This window comes from Notothenia coriiceps, unplaced genomic scaffold (genome assembly GCF_000735185.1).
Source record: "Notothenia coriiceps isolate Sejong01 unplaced genomic scaffold, NC01 NC01_scaffold00004485, whole genome shotgun sequence".
NCBI lineage: Eukaryota > Metazoa > Chordata > Actinopteri > Perciformes > Nototheniidae > Notothenia > Notothenia coriiceps.
Window position 1 is genome coordinate 608,294 of NW_011337186.1, and position 23,198 is coordinate 631,491.

At 43.5% G+C, this 23,198-nt stretch overlaps 1 protein-coding gene across 8 annotated transcripts in view; it reads left to right on the plus strand.

The window, feature by feature from the left end:
• Positions 1 to 23,198, plus strand: part of meis2a (Meis homeobox 2a) — an 81,174-nt gene that overhangs the window by 49,772 nt on the left and 8,204 nt on the right. For all 8 annotated transcript variants that reach the window (XM_010767556.1, XM_010767553.1, XM_010767558.1 and 5 more), the window contains exon 9: positions 2,235 to 2,311. In XM_010767556.1, coding sequence (XP_010765858.1) covers positions 2,235 to 2,311 — 77 coding nt within the window. The remainder of the gene's footprint in view (positions 1 to 2,234; positions 2,312 to 23,198) is intronic.

Here is a 23,198-nt window from a genome sequence, read left to right on the forward strand (position 1 = left end):
TGATGAGACATCTTTCTTGTTTGTTCAAACCATTCATTACGTGGTGGCTGCTGGACGAGCTATGCCGCTGGCCGGGCGTATTTATCACGGGGCTAAAGCGCGCTCCGGCTGACAGTATGCGATTGATGACCGGGTCTGGGCTTGAGAGGCTGAGGAAGCCTTAATACAATGTAAATGACCCACTCCCATTTCCAATCTAGGCTGCTCCTCTCCCCACACCTCCATACCACATCATCTTTAGCTCTGTCTCAATTTGTGTACATGTTTGTGTAGTGTGCGTACACAAAAAAGAGTGGGAGGGAGTGTGTGTCCCATTGGATTTGCGAGCGTTTTTTCATTGTGACCGAGGTCATAGCTAATATGAAAACGCCTAGGAAGCTTGGGTGTGTAAGGGGGAGAAAAAGAGAGGTTGTGCTCTTATTACATGTTGTTCAAAATGGTCACACACACACACACACACACACACACACACACACACACACACACACACACACCACACACACACACACACACACACACACACACACACACACACACACACACACACACAGGGATGTAGATGTGTATATCTGTTGCACACATTGCATTTTACTAAGCACATTTACACACACACACAGAAACCAATAGACATTGCTCTGTCTTGCCTAGCCAGGGAAATGTCAACACGTGGCAATCAAAAAATGTATTCCTATGCAAGCATTATCAGCTTTCCTTTGTTAATAATTTTAGCATATTAAAAGGGACCACGAACACAAGTACAAATCAGAGTAATCCTTTTCTGCAGCCGGGACTCATTATTTGTCCAATCTCAGCCTTGTTTGTTATTAATTGAGCACATTCCTCTAACCATTTTTTTGGTCTCTCCTTTAATTAAAACAGACTACATTTAGACAGGCAGTACTACCTGAAAGGAGAAATAGTCCTCTCTGCTGATATGGAACCTCACTTACATCAATTATTTCAGCAGTAATAAATGAGAAAACTGTTCTTGAGCAACTGTTATCATTTCAAGTTAAAATTGAATTAAATTAACGCGAGTCAGGCAGACATTACCAGCTTCATGCAATTTGCTTTCTCGATGAGTGTGAGGCTGAAAAAAGCGCCTAAGATGTGAGGCTATAGATGTTTTCATTGAAGGGGAAGAATGTGTGTTAATGGAGCTTGAAACCATCCGAATATAGAGGAGGATTTAAGTGTCAGCTTTAAAAAGGTTTTTTTTGTGTGTTGTGATTTGCAGGTGTCATGTCTAAGAATATTTGCTTGTGTGCATTTCTTTTTGCACATAGTTCTACACAAATGAATGTGTATCTCTGTTTGCATGCATGGGTTCTGTCTCCAGTGGCTGAATGAAACGCATAGTGTCTCATTTGTTTCATTTGCGTGCGCCCCGACTCCTAATCTGGCGCTTAAAGACATCTGTCACCAGCGATCACTGTTGTTTTGTCATGCTTCATAGCAAGCCCAGAGGGAGCAAGGCAGACCAAGGCCTGCCATTTATATCAGCCCATGTTCTCTAGATTGGACCTGACACAAATAGTATCATTGCATCCCTGGTCGCAGAATTACATTTTCAGGTAAAACTCTTGGCGAGGCTGTGGAAGAGATTTCACAGCATTCTGTTCTTTTAGCATTAGTCCGTATTCAGCTGCTCTCTATGAAAGAGCCAATACCACGATACATGTCAGACATTCAAGAAAAGATAAATGTATTCACTGTAAATCTGCACCCACTCATTATGTTGCTCAGTATTATTAAAGGATCTTCAGACACCACAGTATGTGCTGTTAGGCCCGCTAGAAAATCTTTGTGTTTGCTTGTAAGAGTTGGTTTTATTTCTGCTTGTAGTACATATGCTCAGTCTGTACATTATATGTTGTTTGTGTGTGGGTGGGGTGGGGTTAGGGATAGGGGTTATCACAGTTGACAAACTTGTTGGGCCAGCTCTGGCAGTTTTAACACTGAACTGTGCATGTGTGTTGTTGTGTGGGTGGACACGTGTGAGCTGTTAATGTCTATACAGTGAAAATGAGGGGCAGGGTTGGGTAGAGTTCATAAGAAGGTGCAGTCTTGGGTTACACAATACACAAACAGGGGCACATATTGAATACATACAGTAACAAGCAACAGTCTGGAACTTGACTCGGAGCAAGCCCTTCCAGCGCTTCCCTTAATGAGTGTTTTTATCTGAATATTTATATTAATCTGTATGTTTCTCTCTCTGTTTGCTCCTGCAGCACCCATACCCCTCTGAAGAGCAGAAGAAGCAGCTAGCCCAAGACACAGGCCTCACCATCTTACAAGTAAACAACTGGTGAGTCAAGATTTCCGTTCGCCCTATCTCCACCACCAGCATCGCTCTGCCTTTCATTTTCAAAAGCCTTCGCCTCCTTCTTCCGCGCCAAGTGTGAAAACCGTTTATGTGCAGCCCTCCCCGCCGCATATAAACACACAGGTAGCAGCACGCGACGATCTACACACGGACAACCTTTGTAACATTATTACATATAAGCTACTCGGATGTTCCGGTGTTATCGGCAAAGTGTTCTGCGGCTAAGTCAGTGGCCTTTGTGGTTTGATGCACATGTATTCAGTGGGATATATTTAAGGGAGAAAGGCAGCGATCATAAGCTACCCCTACAACCCCCACACCCACCCCACCCCTTCATCCAAAAAACATACCTAGCACCGTCACTGGTGCCCCCGACAAAAGGCAAAACTGACTGCCACCCCCTCCCCATTTTACGCAAGCTATATGGTGGATTAAGGTTTTGGTGGCCTGGCCAGCAGGGCCTTTGTAGATGGCTTAGCACATAACTGGGGGTGGTGGATTAAATAAAATGATCACAGAAGCAAAGAAATGATACAGGAATTACTTATCAAAATACTAGCCCAGGTTTTATCTGCAGCTTAATTTTGTTCAGTACATTCTCAGGGTGGTGATCAGATTAATTGAACTGACAGCTTCTTTTCAAATTTCCGGGAAGGTATTTGCACGGATTTCAGGTCTTACACAAACTTAATTATATGGAACCCCATTTTATCATTCTAATTCCATGTAGCGGGGGTTCTATTTACAAATGACAAGTCTGTGCCTTTTATTCACAGCTTTCCTTAATATATTTATCAAAGCGGGTTCATTTACAAAGTGCTCTATCTGTTGGTTACAGGCAGGCCGACATTAACGAAGCTTTTAGGTTTATCAGACTCGCAGCCTGACAAGCCACCCGAGGGTCAATTGATTTTTTGGTTCCGTGATACATTTTTTTTCTCATTTTTCCTGGATCACAATGAGAAACATGCCTAGAGAATTAGCCTGGTTTGTCGGCCTTATCTATCAGCCCCCTCCCTCGTCCTCCCCCCTCCATTCTGACATCCTCTCTCTCTTTCAGTCTCTGTCTCTCACCCTTTTCTTTATTCCCTTCTAGCCAAGGGAAGTCAAGCTACTTAAATTGGCCACAGGAACCGCTGTTATCAGACTTTAATGCACCCTACAGTGTGGATAGCATTTCAATTACACCAGTAACCAAAGATTAGCCCCCGCTTGCCTGTTTCATGCCTCGTGCCACCGTTTCGGGACGCCACGCACCTTACCTACAGGAGCAGAAAATTGAGTTGCCTTGCCTGTGTCATGGTGATTAATGCAGAAATAGTCTGCAAACCTGTGAGGAGAGAAGGAGCGAGAGAAATAGACTGAGACAGAGATAGATATAGGAAGAGTCCCTGCCTTCTCAGAAGCCATGAAATCCAAGCCTGGCTCCGAAATGCCTCAGATCCATTTATAAAGCAAATCTCGTGCTGGGCAACATCCTCATGAACCCTGTTTACACACATACACACACACACACACACACACACACACACACACACACACACACACACACACACACACACATAGGTGGTCATGAAGCTGTGTACTACTGTTACATGTTAACAAGAACACACCAAGAATCCACTTTCACAAATAAAGTCATTAGAGAAGCTTATACTCTGCTGCTCTATCTCTGGTACATTCAGATGATGCAAAATGATTGGTTATTTTAAAGTGAGTTGAAAGATTAGAAAGAGAGAGGAAGCCGAAATGTCTTTCTCCTCGAGGAGCTTAACCAGGCAGACTGTTTAATATTGCTTTGTTTGGGTTGTCCCCTTGCTTTTTCCTCTTTGGGTTCTTGTTCCAGTGACCGCTGAGAGGGTCCACCCAGGATATGACAGAACTTTGCCATATGAAATTCCTGTTTTAAAAAAAAAAGCTCTTCAAATTCCTGGCTGGCCCCTTGCATTGTTCTGTAGTTCCCTTTGATGCATGGCCGCTGCCACGTTACTGGCCAAATAGAGGGAGAGGACGATGGAGACAGAGGGAGGGAGAGACAGAAGCAGAGGATGAGAGGGGGGAGAGGGAGGGGATGGCCGCCGTCTTCGGTTTCCAGAGCTCTCCCTCGGGGAAAGGATGTGCTGAATCAGGGCTTTGTCCGCCGGCACAATCGCAGCCTAGCGAGGGCACAAGGGTGCTCTGTGTGATAGTCAATAGACAGTGCATCTCGCTCTCTCCCCACTTGCCCCATCAAACCTCCGCAAATCATACTCTCCAACTAACACCTTCCTTTACGTTTACCTGCAGCACACAAAACAAAACCCTCAGTTCTCGCTGGTTTCAAACTTTTTGTTTCTGTACCTCAGAAGATACTCCACCTGGTTCTATATCTAGATTGTACCATTAGCTGCCAGCCTCACCTGTTTGTAGCCCACACCCCATTAGCTGTCTGATGTATATAAGAAACAAAAGAAAAGGTTAAAGTCCACAATCTCCCTGCGCTGGTGTTTAGCAGACAAGAAGGCAGACTTGATTATCCTGTTAATTGTATAGTCTCTGTGTAAGTATGTGTGTGCACATTATTTCTAATGGGACGCTACTCTCCCTTAGTATGTTCAGATGTGTGTACAGTGTATCAGGGCGCCATTAGTTGACCATTAGTTGGTGTTTGCTCTGGCCACATTTAAGACAGCTGGCGTCATGCTAACAGAATCGGGGAGTGGTCCGACGTGTAATTGCATTTGTTTAAGATTGCAGGAAAAAGGTGAGGGCCGTGTCACACGCGGGGTTCTGGGATAGCAAAGTAGGTGAAACGGCAGACTCAGGGGTCTATATGCTGCAGAATCGTTTACAGTTTACAGTTTCTAGCGGTATATGTGCCTGCCTCAGCAGCTCCTGGTGTCCTGCTATCAGTCTGGGCTAAATGGGGCCTGACCGAGTCTTTTCATGTCTCAGCGTCAGACCCAGCACGATGCGCCCTCACTCACTGCCATAAACGCACACGCCAACTATCCTGCCGTTATTTACCACCGCAGTAATGTGCACACACACACACACACACACACACACACACACACACACACACACACACACACACACACACACACACACACACACACACACACACACACACACACACACACACACATGCACGCACGCAGGGTCATTATATGGGCCTGAGAAATGACGCCGATGACAGATGACTGAGAGAAACAGCATCTAAAAAAAGGAAGGAAATCGTCCCCTCATTATTCCCTCATCTCAGAGGCAGCCAGTTGGTCATTTCCACAGCAGCGAGAGAGAGAGAGAGAAAGAGAGAGAGAGAGAGGACAGAGGTAGAGCAAGTCAAAGAGTGAATATGACAGTTCTTGGCATCTATGATGACTGACTGCTGTGCCATTGGAGCACTAATAACAATAAAGAGGGCACTAAGCCACACTCTATTTTTACTTCTCTGCCTCCTCTCTACTTCCCAGGGGGGAATACATGCAGACACATACACAAATACGCACACACACACACAGACACACACAGGGGAGAGGCTCTAATTAGCGGCAGAAAGGAATACAATGAGTGAGTTATTAAGACACAAGGGCGGATCGCAGCCACCCTTTGCCCCCTGTCGGAGCACAGGTCACATGATAAGGGAAGGATATCCGCCAGACGACGGCGCCAAGCAGCCTGTGCCCACTGAGGAGATGAAATACTCTCAATCTCTCCGGCCATTCAGGGCAGGGCACGGTGCACTGATTGTTTTTTTTTCTGGACAATCTGTGCTCACCAGAAATACATACTCATCATTAAGTAACAGTATTTTTTTGTTCCATGTTCATTTACTGTTGATTGACATTCACATCAAGATTTATATATTAAATTCCTTTGTATTGAGACGTAGAATAAGGTTATAAAACTGGACTACCAAAATTATAGTATTTAATAATGTGACCAAAATGTATTATTATGAGGCAGGTGTGCAGGTGGAATAAATAAAATAGGAGCTCATAAGTAAGGCAAAGCTTTATTACCAAATCTCCTATAAGGTTGCATCCTGCTGTAATACAGCTTGCAGATAAACTGAGTTGATCTCGCTCTAAACTGACTGCTCTGGAGCTCTCTTCACAGCATGATGCCCATTCCCATTCAGATCCTTAGTTTTTCCCTTTCATGGATCCCTCCAAACTTGTCAAAGTTTAAATCACAGAAGTACAAAGTAGCTGTACTGCAGGTTCGCTTGCAAAGTGTTATATGGTCAAACACAATTGTTTGTGGTATCTTAAGAAAGCATGAAAGTGAAAAACCAAAGCCAAATTTGTTCTTCCACTTAGTAAGGCATTTTCCAGCTGTTGTTCCTCAGTCCAGTGAGACACTTAGAAACACTTGCTTTCATGATTTTTTATGAACCTCTGGTTTGGCAGGGGAACCCATTATGAAATGCAAAATAATAACTAATATTTTCCAAATGTAACATAAAGCTATTAAGCTCGCCCAGCCGCCTTTTTTTCCACATTCATTCAAAGTATTTAGCTCTTGTGAATCCCACAAAGAGGTTTTTTGAGCTCCCTTTTCCCTCTCCTCTCTCTTCTACATATTCCTTGCATTTGGGTCTGTGGAGCTAGTTGACTGAAGTTGCTGGTTATCTGTCTAACTTTGACCCAGATGGAAATGTCAGGCCTTTTTTTGGCTGCAACCAGGGACTCCCAACAGTGACCATCTTATGCCCCTGGCTTTCTAAATATACAGCTGGAGTGTGGAGAGGTTGCGGCTGTGCGTGTTTGTGTGTGTATCCTACTAGTGTGTCTGTGTGCGAGACCATCAGTGTATATGTGAGTCTGACTGAGAGAGAAAGAGACTATCGGGGCACTGCCAACACAGGCATCATGATCCCTCTCATTTAGGGACCGCTAATTGGCAGTTAATTAGCAGAATTGACTCTGTTGTCAGATCCCAAGTGCCAGCCCCCCTACCATCACCCCCTACCCGCTAAATTCATTTGATCTGGCGGCTTTCTTGATGCTGTAATATTAATCCCATTTGATCTGTTTTGGAGGGAGAAACACATTTGGAAAAATATGTTCTTTATTGGCAGAATAAAACAGATCAGGCTCTCTGTTGGAGTAGGTTTCATTTTGTTTTTCGTTTGTTACATATCCAAATGTCTGTTTGCGGTACAATCTAGACACATGCCGTACTTACAGGATAAGCCATGGCAGTCTTGAACAGCTGATGCTAATGTGCGCCACAGTGTTTATGTGTGCACTCAAAGTATATGTGCTGCGTGTGATACATGAACACATGCCGCTGTTGAAACGCTCAGTGTGATTAACAGGGCCCACTCCCACTTTATCAGGCACTGGGGGCACATTGGGTCATAGCATGGCATGGACACCCACCGTGGCAATTGAGAAGCCCTGTGCCCACCTCTGTGCGAGCCCAGAGTCATGAAAAACAGGTGGAGCTTTAAAAAGAAATTGGCACTGTCGGGCGATCATGCATGAAAACGAATGCTTTTTTACTTGTTTTCCCATTTCATGCTCAAGACTCTCCAAGGCTGTGGAATTCTCCCAGCAAAGACGGCATGCGAGGAGAACGAAGCCAGACGAGGAAAGATAGAGGCAGAGAGCTGAAAGAAGCATTAGAGAGGGAGAGATGGAGAGAGATGGGAGGAGGGAGGTCTTTGTGCTCCTCTGCTCCTTTTGGTTCTTTTATTCCTCAACGGCTGGGTTTTATTGGTGGGTCGTTTAATAACAAGGGGCTCTGCGTTTTGAAATGAAGTCGAGCTGCGTTTGCGTGGGCGAGCCTCCCCTTTTTTTATTTTAAGATGGTAATTTCTGAACTAGGGGTGAGAACTGGAGAGAGATCGAGAGAGAGAAAGAGAATACACCAGAGAGAGAGAGGAGTGAGAGAAACTCTAAGGGTGAGAGTGTGGGAGAGGGAGAATACAAGGGAGGAAAGTAGGTTAATTTATTTCATTTGCAGGGAGAGAAAGAACTTAAAAAGAAGAAGAAAAAGGTTGGTGATAGTGAGAAAGAAAGTGTAGGATGCTGTTTTCATGAACAAGCAGCTTAATGCACACGTGCAGCCACAGTAAGCCTGCCAGAATCTCCCGGTGCCCGAGGCCATCTGTGAGCAGAATAGCAATTTTATTACTTTGTCATTAAACCAATTTCACAGCAGTATTGTTTGTTAATGAGCAGCCGCAAACGAGCGAAGATGTCACGTACTAGAATAGCAGCAAGATTTGTGACCCCAGTTCTCCTCTGTCTCATTCTGCCAACCTGTGCCTCATTCTTATTCTTCTGCTCTTTCCACCATCGCCTTCTTTCTTAACATCCTTACTGTCATCCTTACTCTCTCCCTGCCATCCTCCCCTCTTGCTCATCCCTCCTTTCCGTCCCCTGTTATAGGGGTCCCTGGCCCATAAAAGGGGAAACTGCTGAGAGATAAAATGCAAAGTCTATACAGTCAAGTCTCTGTTTATGAGCTCCCATTTGCCTTTAGAGCTCATTGGGACCAATGGTTTCTCCACGGGCTTTCAGGGCGTGCAGCTGGAAAGCCTGGGATATTGGCCTGTTTTTTCGCTCTGAGGCCTGACATGGGTGCCAACGGCAAGAGCCAGCAGAGGGACTAGGAGTATGAATAGATGCATAAATCCTTGAGATTGTATGCTCGATGATGTCATGCATTTATTGTGATTGTTCAGAGTTGTTTAGAGTACCATGCTTGATGAGTGCCTTTTTTGAATGAAGTTGATTCATGCATTTGAATACAAATGAAAAATGTAATGTCACTCTGAAGGTAATTGGAATGGTCTGTTTTCACACAGAAAACGGTTCACTTCAGCTGCTATGGTGCTATAAGCTACTTTATGGCTAGGCAGTCTCTGTTTACGTTACTCTGGAGGTCAGTTGGCACAGATTCTTGGCCTTTTTCGGTTTATGACTGAGAGACACGGAGTCAGACAGACAGACATACAGAAAGAGAGAGAGAGAGAGGGTAAGAGAAAGACGGAAAGAGCGAGAGATTTAAACTCAGGCCCCAGAGGATCAGACAACCTGACAAAGTAGATTTGGCATAATTAGTTTTATCTGCTGAGGGAGATAGCCAGAGGAGCTGTGTGTTGGCCACAGGGTGCTGCAGTGTGTATCTATGTGCTGATATGTTCTGGGTTGCTGAATGTTGTGTATGTGTTTGGAAGGAGGGGTGAGGGACCACACAGGGGGGCGGGGGGGCTAAAAAGGATAAAGGTGACCAGGTGTAGCAGAATGGCCTTGAGGGTGTGTGTGTTTGCGTGCGTGCGTGTGACACTGTGTGTGTGTGTGTTGGAGCCAGAGAGGACAGGAGCTCCTTCTTTAGCTGAGCTCTTTAAACTCTGTGAACCTCTACAAGGTATTTTCTCTCTGTCCAGGCATGCTCGTTCTCTCACTCTTTCTCTGTTTCTCTTTACCTCCCTCTTTCACACTTTGCATTCTCTCTATCCCTGTGTTTGGATATACAGTAACAGCATGTAAATAAGCATCTATCTTTGCTCCGTTTGTGTGGTGTCGCATTCAAAATAACCTCCTTTGACCCCACCATCTTTAAAGGCACAACAAGAGTGTTTTTAGATATGAAGGAGACAAGAGTTCATCCCATAATTAAGAATACTGCCATGTATTTGTTCTTACCTGTTGTGTGTTTTCTGTGGTTTTGATTCGTGGCCTTGTGGCCTACTGTATGTGGCTTTGAGGTACAGGCCAATAAACCCATCATGGAAGACACTATAAATCAATATACCCTTTGTTTGTTTTAGCCATGCTCTACTCTGGTTCAGGCCTGTTATGGATGAGATATCAGTGCAGTCAATGCCAGGCAGAAAAGGGGCGGGAAAGGCAAAGATGCCTCTGCACAAAACAATCCAATCTTAATTGGACCGTTGCCCAGAATCGTGGAGAAATCAAACCCAATAATTGCCAATTTGGGATCGTGAGAAATAAACGATGAATCCTACCGACACGCTCTCTCCATGCATACGCTAACGCACACCTGTGTTAGTGCTTTGATGAAGTTATCAGAGGTAGCTCGAGGAATTAGCCACCATTATCCAACACTTTTACATGCATAACAAGATGCAGAGATACAGAGCTGGATAAAGGAAGGGGGAGAACAATGAGGAGAACATTACCCTAATCTAGGGTTTCTTTCTTCCAGCCTTATGAATATTTATCCCTCCCATTTCCGACGATGATGTTTCAATTGGGAGACTGTGAGCATGTGCAGGATAGAGGGGGGGAGGCGGAAATATAATTTCCCTGGTGGGGGTGGACGGCATCTGACTTTACCCCACTAAGAAATATGTGCTTCATCATCTTCATATTGTATTGAGACTTTCTGCAGAGAAGGTTTTTATTATATGACCTATTTCATTTTAATTGGAATAGAGTAGACCTGATCGTTGATGTGGAGGCAGCATGGACATTGTTTTATGTTGGTTTTACACGTTAACATCATAAATACACATGCAATTTCAGGAGTTACGAAGTGTGGTAACCCTTACTTTTACATACACATACTATTCAAGAGCAATTCACTTTAGTGATGCTTTCTGATCAATTTGTGTTTGACTGACTATTTTCAAAGATAAGATTTTAATCTTAGCCTAAAAAATTCAATAATTGAGACATGACATGAGAGCATACTTAAATTCAAGGACCATATTCTGCAGTTCAGGCTTAACTGAATGTGGCTTTTGTGAAACACTGAGACGGTTGTATTTGTTTTAGGCTGTCACATATGAAAGAGGCCAGTAAAAGCTGCACACAGTCAGTGGTAGAGCTGATCTGAGAGGCAGAGGGCTTGCTTCAGGCCACCAGACACATCAGGGTCCCTGTGGTCCGCTCCACAGTCTCAGTGCTGCTTCTGCCAGCAGTCCCCTCAATAAACAACAGCTATTTATATCACTTGCCTGCTGCTGGGCTTTTTAGCCCTAAACTCTGCTTCTGACTGAGCCTACACATGTGTGTTTGTGTGCATGTGTTCATGCTTATGTGTGTCAAAGCGATTATGTGCAATTGAAACTGAAGATCAATTATTCAATAGGGGAGTCAGAGGCACGCTGACAACATTTGACCAATGACTCTCGTGGTCACTTATATGTGCAAACACACTAACAAAGACACATCATGGAAAGGTGCTTGGTGGAAACAGTCACCCGCACCCGAGACACAATCATGAGAAGATGATAATATCCCACTGGGAGGAAGAATCCCCCCACCCCACCCCCCAAAATGCACACACTCACACACACACACACACACACACACACACACACACACACACACACACACACACACACACACACACACACACACACACACACACACACACACACACACCAGCTCTTAAGGCTGCAAGTGCAACAGCGCCTAAACCCCGGCATTAAAGAATCTCAGTCGTCTATCCACTAGGTTTAGATGTCACTTTTTAATTGCTCAAACTGCTGTGCATTCTCACTGCCCTAAATTCATGGTTAATACTGTGAAGAGAAAAAAAGTGGCAGGAAGAGAGAGGGGATATATGTTAGGGGGCGGGGTGGTAAAATGGGGGCAACCTCCCATTGGCATTGCTTTCCCACTTTGAGATTCAGGAGCGTTAATGTCTGCACCCAAACATGTATGTGTGTTGCATAAGGACTTAACTGCTGAAGCCCCTCTTGGCAGGCCCTCTTCTTCTTTTCTTTGAGTTGAACCCATTATAGTCATATAAAAGAGGGAGAAGAAGAGACGTTTGATATGAAGCAAAGGAAATAGATTGGCCCTATTTCCTGCCTGGCTGCTGCAGCGCAGACACTTGTGTTGCCTAGACGATGCAGGCAATTGACACTCAATTTTGTTTGAAATATCACGCCTCTATCATGCCATTATCAGCTTCCCCTGGTAATCCACAAAGCCGCCCTGTTTGATATCTGACAATAAGGGGGAGTCACAGAGTCGTGGAATCTCTCACTCGATTACCAGGCAGAAAGGGGAAAAGGGTTGAAAATGAAAGGGAGCGGAAGAGGATAGAGCCAGAGACAAAGAGAGAGTGAAAGAAATCGAGATGGAAAGATAGTGCAGGAGGGAGATGGAGAGGCTAAAAAAGTCACACATTTATATGATAGCAGGGAGAAGTGGATGCAAACNTTTCCAACCCTTGGTGACAAAATCTCCTGATCCCGTATGTATGGTTCGTCTGTGTTATCTCCATGATGACTGATTGGACAACTGCTACGACATCAACTACAAAGTGTACAACGGGAGGTTTATGAACTCAAAACGACGTAAGGAAGTAACGTTACGTCGGATCAGGGATGTACTCAGAGTGTACAACCCTGTTAATACACTGCCAGGAGCAGAGTATGAATGATATCTATATTCCTCTTATAATATTGAGAAATATAGACAAGTGTTTTACTTTACAGACCTTCTCCGAAGTTCTAAACTTGGGTCTATGAGTACGTAGTGTGTCAATTCCGTCTCCATGTGGTTCTCTCAAGAGGTTGGGAGGTTCAACCGTGACGTAAATCTCACTTGTAAAGGCTCAACTTAAACTTATATTTCACAAAACAAGAAACACTAGGTCCTTTTTGTAGAAATCATCCACTCTCAGGAGAACTCTAAAGGTTACTTAACCTAAAAAAAAAAATATGTGTAATTACATGACCTGACATTTATATAAATCTTCAGACATAAAACATTTAACCCAAATTTTAATTTTACAACTTCAGAAAGTGACAGTTTTTATAGTAAAGGACTATTAATGGACGAGAAACGATCTCAGATTTTAGACAGAAATCGAAGGAAGGTACTGGTGATTTCGTAATCATTAGTTTTCTAAAACGAATTCCGTTGCCCCCCGAATTAAGCAAGTAACAGAATCTCGTCTAACTGTCCTCTTTGGAGAGAATGTACATGGTGATTTAGGACATGAAAGATGAAGAATGGTAAGTTTTGGTTGGGCAAGAAATCAAAATTAGCACGTAAACCAGCTCCTAGTAATAATAAAGCTTTGTAGACTCTCGGATAGAAAACCACCGATACAGGGTTGTAACTCCTGAATTCAGTGAGTTTGTTGTTACTATTCGCGATAACATGACTGTATACAAGGAAAAAAAGTTGTTTCGGAAAACCCTTCTCCGCAAACCGAGAATTTTTTATTTAGTTTGCGTGTGTTAAGTACGGTAGGAAATGAAAACAGAATGCCAAAAGTGAAGTGATAGAATTCTTCTTTTTGGGAATTTTACTAAATACAAATTTTATCAGTATGTTGTGACTTGTTAGAAAATTACGTGAAGGAGAGATTTTGGAACCTAATTTCCTGGGATGTGTGAAAACTCTATTTGCCTGCATCAACGGACTGACGCCGCGATGCTGCCACATCGTTTAAGAAGAAACTAAGCTCAAATTCTCGAAATCTCCGCACCTTTCTCTCATTCTTTCTCCCTACTCCGGGTGTACCCCTGTAAACTAACTTTAGCCTGGGTTTTTATAAAAAATAGAAAATAAGTCTCCTCTTGAAAAGACTTAAGACTGAAATGAGACTCTTGATCCCTTATATATGTAAAAAAATAAATAACATTACGTTTAGGTCTTGAGACTTTGTGCCTTCTCCTACTCCTGGTGTACACCTAAATAAAAAACCTAGACTGGTTTTGACTAAAAATGAAAGACTCATGTATTTCAGTCCTCAAGAATGAATGTTTAGAGTCTAGATATCCTTTCACAAAAAGACTTCCACAGTACTTCTTTTTAGACTAAAGATCTTAAATGAGATCTTTTTGTTTTATCTTTTAGACTTTTTTTTCCAAATTAAAAAAAATAGTCCTTAAGACTGAAAGTGTATGCATTTCTTTCAACTCTAGAACTGGTTTCACTAAAAAATAGACTGAAATTCAGAAGTGTAAGTGGTGTAACTAGGATGGGAAGTAGGTATCTGCCGAAGAAGTAGGAGTAAAAACCTAATATTTATTTTACGATTGAACACAAGTGAAAGGTGGGGCCTGAGAGTTACAATAAACAACCAACACACAACTGACAGCAGGTAAAACATGGGTCTCGAATGAAACCCCTGCATCGTCGATTTTTGTTATTTATGTGTACGTAATTTTAAGTTGTAGTGAATCACGTCGAAGTGACCTCTCCTCTCTTGTAAGTAAAATTCTAATGGTTTGTGTTCTTACTCTAAAAGTGAACACCAGGAGAAATCGAGAAAAGAATTGTTCCTTTTTTGGGTTGTGAAAATAAATAAATGTCTGTGACATTTACACCGTGAGTAGAGTGTAGAACTTTTATTCTTTGACTTAAAGTATTGTTTGAGTTGGATTAATCGAAAAGATTACACAAAAGAAGGAAAAAGTTTGAAAGGTAATTACGTAAGTTGTGTAACTCCTGATCAGTTTTGATTTTCTGGATAAGTTGTTATTATAAAATATCTCGTTTCAAATGTTAAAAGTACCGTCTCTTTAAGTCAGACTCCAATTGTCTTAGGAGGACTCGTCACTTGTCGGAGGTTACCGTTTTTTCCTCCCTCGCGGCGGTTTCTTTGAGGTTGTAGATTTCTTTGTTGTTACTCTTCTACAATTCGTGTACGCGTATTACAGATGACTAAAACTCTGTCTCGATTGAACTACGACACGCGCGCAAACCAATATTTAAGTCAAGATAAAAGTTCTACACTCTACCTCACGGTGGTAAATGTGACACCCACCTTGGGTGATTGGAAATATTTGCGAGCCCTCCCTAACCCAGTTCCCACTTAGATTGTTAGAATTAATTGTAATGTATTAATTGTAAGAACGTTACATTTTCTCTGCTAATAATAACGAGACAAAAAGATATATTATTTTATATATTATTATGGATTGAACATGAACAGAAGTGCTTGTATTGGCAGATGATCCTGTGCCACTGTGAAATAATGAGGCCTGATTGAAACATTTACAAATACTGCTTATCGATCCGGTTCTTTAACAGTATTTTTATTTTTGTAATTTTTTTAAGGGAAAAATTAAACAAATTGGAAACAGAATTCACATTGATTTATTGTATGTATAGTGTGGATTATGGGCTGCTAGCACACATGACATACCTACAGTGTTGGTAGTAACTAAGTAGATTTACTCAAGTACTGTACTTATATTAAGGTACTTATGTATTTCCACTTTTGCCTCTTTTTAATTCTGCTCCTCTACATATATTTCATACCTTTAGTTACTTTACAGATCTGGATGAATGATGTGAAATATAATCAACTCTTAAATCAGACTTTAGTTACACCTGGAGTATATTCAAAAGCTACCCTGCAGTATACTACTTTTACTTAAGTACTTGATCTGAGCACTTCTCCCACTCTATACGTAATTGGGGCAAAGAACTCTAATTTAAGGAAGTTGAAAACGGTGCATTTCTCCGTATGAATATTGTTGGGAACACGGCGTGCAAAAGTATACAGGTCGTGCTGCAGCTAGATTTTCCTGTCCTCTGTCAGAAGGTGTTGGCGACGGACGTGCAAGGAAGAATGGCTTTTCACAGGCTGTTCCAGTTTAACTACTTTATTGATTCGAGGGTAGTGAATATACATGCAATGGTAATTGAATGGGTGTGTGAATAGGTGAGATTGGATGGGTGTGGTATCTGTAACATAAAGATAAACAGGTATGAACAAACATGTAATACAGAGAGACAATGACTAGTGACACCGTTACACAGCAAACCAGGCAGACAAAGAAATGGCACAATTAGCTGGCCTATGCTGCCCTCTATTGGCCAAAGGCTAAAAAGCGACTTGACTGACTTCTTGGTACACCCTGATAATAAGGAGTTACAATAATCCAGCCTTGAAGTAACAAATGCATGGACTAGTTTCTCTGCATCGTTTTGAGGCAAGATATGCCTGATTTTTGCAATGTTACGTAGATGGAAGTAGGCGGTCCTTGAAATTGATTTTATGTGGGCGTTAAAGGATAAATCCTGATCAAATATAACACCAAGATTCCTTACAGTCTCACTGGAGGCCAAATTAATGCCATCCATAGTTAGTATATCTTTAGATAATTTGTTTCGTAGATTCTTCGGGCCAAGTACAATAACTTCAGTTTTGGTCGTGTTTAACATCAAAAAATGTAAGGTCATCCTGAGTTTTTAAGTCTTTGAGGCAGTCTTGAATTTTATTTAGATGATTAATTTCATCAGGCTTGATTGATAAATATAGTTGAGTATCATCCGCATAACAATGAAAATGTACAGAATGATTCATTATAATATTGCCTAACAGAAGCATATATAATGTGAACAAAATAGGTCCGAGCACTGAGCCCTGTGGCACTCCATGGCTAACTCACCCCATGGAAGATTCATCGTTGACACGTACAAACTGAGAGCGTTCAGATAGATAGGACCTAAACCAGCCTGGGTTGAAAATGAAAGGGAGCGGAAGAGGATAGAGCCAGAGACAAAGAGAGAGTGAAAGAAATCGAGATGGAAAGATAGTGCAGGAGGGAGATGGAGAGGCTAAAAAAGTCACACATTTATATGATAGCAGGGAGAAGTGGATGCAAACGGAGATTTTACCTGACTGCTCCGCAGAGGCATACAAAGGAGCCCAACAGGCTTGGCATTGTGGGAAAAAAAGAAATCCGGGCAATAGGGGTGGCTAAGGGGTGGCTAAGTGAGAAAATGGGGCGATCTTGTAAGCTCACCCTCTCATCTCAGGAGGGCTGGTGGGTAGGCAGGGGTAATGATAGAGCTGGATTTATTTTTTCTTTGTATTCTCCTCCTTTCCTGTGTGTCTGAGAATGTGTGTGTGAGTGTGTGCCAGCCTGCCAGCACGTCTCTGTTCTTTCTCTCGTTGGCCCTGCATGAAAGCAGGAAGCCCTCACCCACCCAAAGGTTGAGAAGCTGGCTTATGAGGAATGAGCGTTACCTTCCAGCGATGATGAACTCTGTCACATGCTATATGCTGGATTCTTCGACAAGTGGCTAATATTGGCATATGTTGAATGTTTTCTGATGCTCTTCAAACAACGTAAAACACAGCTGTTGGTCTCTCAGCTCCACGGCAGGCAGGCAGAGAATACCTTTTGTCTACCTATGCACATGAATAAGGTGTTGTCTTAAGGGAGGGAGCCCAAGAGTAAGAGCAGAGGGGCCTCGCTAACAAGGGGAGGTGTGCATCAACTCTTTCCCTTAATCCCCCTGTCTGGTTGTGATATTCAAAAATAACAGCGTTAGTAAAAAAAATCCAGGGCAGAGGTGCCAGCCTCTGAGGAATGGGAGGTTAATGACGGGAAATATTAGGGGACTGTCTGGTTGAGGAAGAAAGAAAGAGAAAGAAGAGATGATACCCTCCTTACATCAGAAAACTGGAAGAGCTCGGGCAGGTTAGCCACGTTGGGTTGCTACAATAAGGTCTCTTTCATACAGGTGTGTTGACGCCTGGGGCAGGCTTGGCCTCAGTCCATTCCATTCACCCTGGCTGATTTGAACAATAACTATCATATCTCTTAAAAGAGAAGGGAGGGTGAAGCGTCAAGAAGGAGATGCCTGAGAGCTGTGTCGGGGCCAAGAAAAACCCCCGCTGCCGTTGTCAGAGCTTGTTGATGTTCTAGGGAGGAAAAAACGGGCAAGTTTTTTTTTAACTCCCCCCCCCCCACCTCCATTATCCCCATATTTTTTTTCTTTCTCTCCTTCTACTTCTGCACTGGAATCAGTGTTTTTGTGCCGTAGGACAGAGTGTGGTGAGGAGACGGAGGAACAAAGTGCTGCTGTGTGGAGCAGCAGCTGCTGCTTGCCGGATCAAAGGGGCAACAAGCGTGGTCTTCCTGGCCCAACGCTGCTCTGGAGGTGTTTGACGGACAGTCAGCAGCTGGGGCCGCACAGCTCGCCATGTAGGGGTCAGGCTGCTGGACTGCAAGGCCCAGGGGTGACATGCCCTCACTGGACAGGGGGAAGAGGGGAGAAGGTGTTAGATGGGAGGGTAAATAGAGGGAGAGATGTCTATGTTTGTTTCCTTTGTTGTTTGTTTTTGCTGTTGTAGTGAAGAGAGTTACTTCTGGGATGTTTACTGTACATTTCAAATGGATAGTAAGATGTGTACCCTTACTTAATGAACCAGTGTGTTCATCATAATGCATAGGTGGTAGTTGAATCCTTATTTTCAGGGTAAAACCATCATTATAATAGCATTGCACTCCACACTGCAGTATTCCACCTCTTTGGTGCTGACAAGAAATCAGAGCGAGAAAAGAGAGACAGACAGGGAGCGAGCATGCCGCAGTGCTATTGATTTATTTTAATTAGCTGCTCGTTAAATCGTGTCAGTTTGCAACACAAATATATAATTCTTTGTCTGATTTTCCACTCGAGTCTTAATGACTCGTACTCCCCGGGTTTCAGAGAGGAATTACTTCTGCAGCTAGACTGAGAGAGCAACGCAAATGTTACTCATATTGGACTGGGGGGGGGGGGGGTGCCACAAAAGGGCAATGAGCAGAGTAATAAAAAGGGAAAGAAAAACAGGTCAGTGAAAGTGCATGGAGGAGAGGTGAAACAGTCCCCCTTTGAGAGGCAGACAAAAGACTGTGGAGGGGGGTATGGAGGCACAGTGGATGAGAGAAAAAGAGGGAGAGAAAGAGAGAGGGAGAGACAGAGGTAAAACTATGTAAACACAGTGGCTGCCCTAAACGTGGGCCCTCTCTGACGTTCCTAAAAAACGATCCTGCCTCGCTCCGCTTCACATCTGCACTAAATCAAACACGGGGGTGAGGTAATGTTCGCCCAGCTTATGTCTCTTGACTCCTGTTTTAACTTAGAGGAGGGAAGAAGGGATGGAAAAGGGGAAACTCTGTCTCTGATAGGATGAGCTTGAGGAAGCTTCCCTGTTCCTACCCTATCTCTTTGTCTCTTATCTCCATCCTGAAGGAGTGGGGCCTGTGAAAAGCTCCTTTGTTATAGTTTATGATAAATCCATAGATACTGTAGGTTCATCCTGGTGGCAAGCTATGTATAAACTGTTGCACGGGGCCTGTTAGGAGCATGTGAGCTGATTTAATCAGTGTTGTTGACACTACAGTAGATCAGTGTTGGAGGTTCAGTAGCCCCAGACTGCCCCACTGTCTGACTGTACCACCATTAGGGTTTGCTTATACTAAACACACTCTCCTCATGGGGTTAATTTGCATGCACTTCCTGGTCAAAAGACACGCAGTGCCTCACTCATTTCTGCCTGACTTGCTTTTTTTTGGCGGGAGGGGATCAAACTAAAGCCTTCCTCCTTTGATTCCGTTGAGTTGTGACTCAAACGCTGGGGGTTTGGAATCTTTATTTCTGTCCAAAGCAAAAGTATGGAAGCAATGAGCTCTAATAGGAACCAGAGGACAGTCATGTTTGCAGGCAGTGATCAGGGATTGAGTTCAGCACATTCTTGTTCAGATTGTGTTGCATCTAATCTTCCTACAAACACAGACAGGGCCCAGGAATTTGACGGACAAACGGAAACTTGCTCCCATGTACCTGGCATATGATCTCTCAAAAATGGCATGCACAGGTAAGCCGTTAAGGCACTGAACTGTCAACAACGTTTTTTATGCAATTTGAAAACTGCCTCCTTTCTTTGCACGCTTGACGGGGCAACATTTGCAGTTATTTCTTAAGAGACATGTTTAGCATTTCTTTCTCTCTCCGCTCTCACTCTGGCTCTTGCTCGCTCTTTCTTTCTTTCATCGCAAACTCGTCAAACGAGTGACCCTACTCCTGATTGGCCTACTCCCTCCGATCTCCACAGCAATTGGCCAGTCAAGCAGCGAGGCTCTTCTGCTCCCTCCCTCTCTCTCTCTCTCTCCCTCTCTTGGCTGTGCTCCAGGGTAGGGTGGTTTGGCAGGACAATTTCTCAGAGAAGGAATGCTGACAACAGGAGCGAGTTACCAGGTGTGGCTGCAAGTCAGTTAACCAGAAACAAGGCCTTTCTGACAGATTGAGAGGAGGAAGTAAGCAAGAAAAAAAAGAATACATTTAAGCCTTGTATCAGACATACAGACCAGTTTTCTGTGACTTCTTCTTCAAAGTTCCACGACTTTCATAGTGTTTGTCAACTTAATTTCATGATGGTAATGCAGTTGGTTTGTTGCATTTAAGGGCCATAAAGTTGAAAGGACTTCATCAAATTGAAGCATGTTTTAGGATTATGTAAGTTCCCAATAAAGTCTCCACTCCTGTCTCAGACCACACACACACACACACACACACACACACACACACACACACACACACACACACACACACACACACACACACACACACAGGGTATAGCATAACATTGTATGCTAGCCAGGGTATTTAACACCTAAGCAGACAGTCTCTGAAGCCCCCCTCCCCCCTTCACCCTGTGTATGTGAGCATATTAGTAACCAGGGATGCCGTGTTGATCCAGCCTCGTGGAGACCTCGTGTCAAGGGGACTCCTGCTGCCCTGGCTCCATCCGTCATATCTGCCGCTTATTTTCCCCTGCGGCCTGCACAGCCACAGCACTCGTAAACTTAGCACTCTGTATCAGGATGTATAAGGAGCGAGGATCTTCCAGTGGACATATTGTATCTGTGCATATACATGTGTTTGTAAACTTGTGTTGCTCACGCCATTTCAGAGTATGTCAGCAGGAAGTGCTACTCTAGACCAATTGTCAGTAGCATGTAAAGAATGTGCCATTGTGCACATACACACATGTTGACTGACATGTGCATACTCACATTCACGCTCCAACGCGTTCTTAGCACTCCAAGAGCATTTTTTGATATACAACTTGAAAATGTGTTTAAGACTAAAGGAGGCCACTTGCCCACGTTAAACAGCAGTTGGCCGCTGCCCCCACCAGCCCGCTTTCTCCCGGGGTAATGTACACATTCTGAGCTGTATCCCAAGGAATGACCTCCACACGACCCCCTAACCTTGCTTTTAATTATTTGTTTGAAGACAGCATGGAGTTCCCATGCTGAGAGGTACTCAGTGTGCATGTGTGTGTGTTGGTGTTTCTGTGCTCTAACATTGAGCAGAGGCAGGCCATAATAAGCTCGACCACCAGATGTAGATAATAAAACATGGGCTTTGGCTTGGAGGTTTTTAGCTAGTGTCCCCTGTGAGCCTCCTGTGTTCTGGTTAGTCTACAGACACACTGGCGGTGGTTGTGGTCATGTCCATGGTGTTGATGTGTAGATTTACAGCCCATGCGTATGTTTTAGCGAGTGGTTGGGAATTCTGAGTCCCTGTGGTCAACCTCTGTGTCTCTCCAGGGCCTCGGGTCCTCAGATCTGTCCATCTATTCGTCCATCCCAGTTTGCTTCATCTCTGGAGGATTCCAGGTTGTGTTGTTCTAAGCACACACCATTAGCAGCTCACGGGTTGAGGGAAAACAGTGTTATCAGGACTGGCTCTGATAATCTCAATTGGCTTTACTCAGACTGATAAAAGGTGCTCTAAGGCCACGAGAGGGGCCCTTAGTCACCCCCCACTCCCTCCATTGCACAGCATCGCCTCCTAGTTACTGTGGCAACTTGTTTAGCAGACAAAAACAGAGCCTTAATGTGTGTGTGTGGGTGTGATATGGTGGTGGTTGGCCAATAGGGAATGTTGACAAGAAGCAGGTCCATGTCAGAAGCAGCAGGGGGGAACATATTTGAATATACATATGTTTGTGAATACGGTAATAAGCTGTTTTGATAATTAAACAAATTGTATTTCAATGAGAGTAAATACGCTGACAGCTAAACATGTTCCTGCATTTTTTTCTTTCACACATTTCTGGTAAGAAGCGGGGGAGACAAAATTGGAAGAATACTGTTTGATGTTATATTATCTATAGATCAATACTTTGATCTTAAAGTATTTCCTCTGCAGTCATTGGAAACCGTATGGGCAAATTTAGCACCTGGGAAGAACATTTCAAATATTATGTGTTTATAGTTATATCCCAGAATAGGTAAGAATGCACATGGTTGTGATTTTGAGCCCTTTGGTGCGTGTAGGAAGGGAAAAAGCAGGACATATATTTCAGCAGGCCTTGCACTAGTTGAGCTTAAAGAAGGGAGTGTGACACCAGGAATTTCTTACTATTTACTTGCTCAGCTGGTTTTGATGCTGGAAGCGACTCTCTCTATCTTAACAACTGCAGGCATTTCTGACAGAATAGCTATCTAAGAATGCTTTGTCCCCTTTGTTCTATCAAAAAATACTTTCACAGTTAATAAACCTTAATTCTCATTCCTTCCTTAAAACACAAACCATGCATTACAATCATATAATTTCCAATCCAACACTCATTGGCGCACCCCGCCTCCCTACCTCCTCTTTCGTTCTCTCTCGTTCCCATATGGATGCGTTTCATCTTTTTCTCTCAGGGGCCCGCGGCACCCCTGCGTACCTGCACTCTGGATGCCCCCTGGCAAATGAGCACCGCGTCTCTCTTTTCCCAACCGTGCATTTTGTACGTTTAACCATGTCACTTTGAGTCGGGCAGATTACAGGCGTTTAAGTTCATTGGAGAAGGTAAGGGCAGGTATCAGGGCTTCATGGGGGATTAGGAGCCCAAATTGGTTCCAGCTCTCCCTTCTTTCTAATGACCAGTTCTTTACCGTTCTGATGGTGCCGTGGCCTGTACGTTAGAAGAGGGGCCTTTTTTTTCTCTCCTCTCCTTTTTTGGAACCAGCAAAGGACTCCATGCTGGACAGCTCCAACGTGATCTTTAATATCAACCACATGGTGGTACCTGTAGTGCTGAATCCACACTATGTTTTAGAATGTGAAAGTGAATGAGAGGAAGACACAGAGAGAAGAATAAAAGAGGAAGATATAGAGATAAATAATGTTTGCTCGAGTGTCCAGCTTGTGTT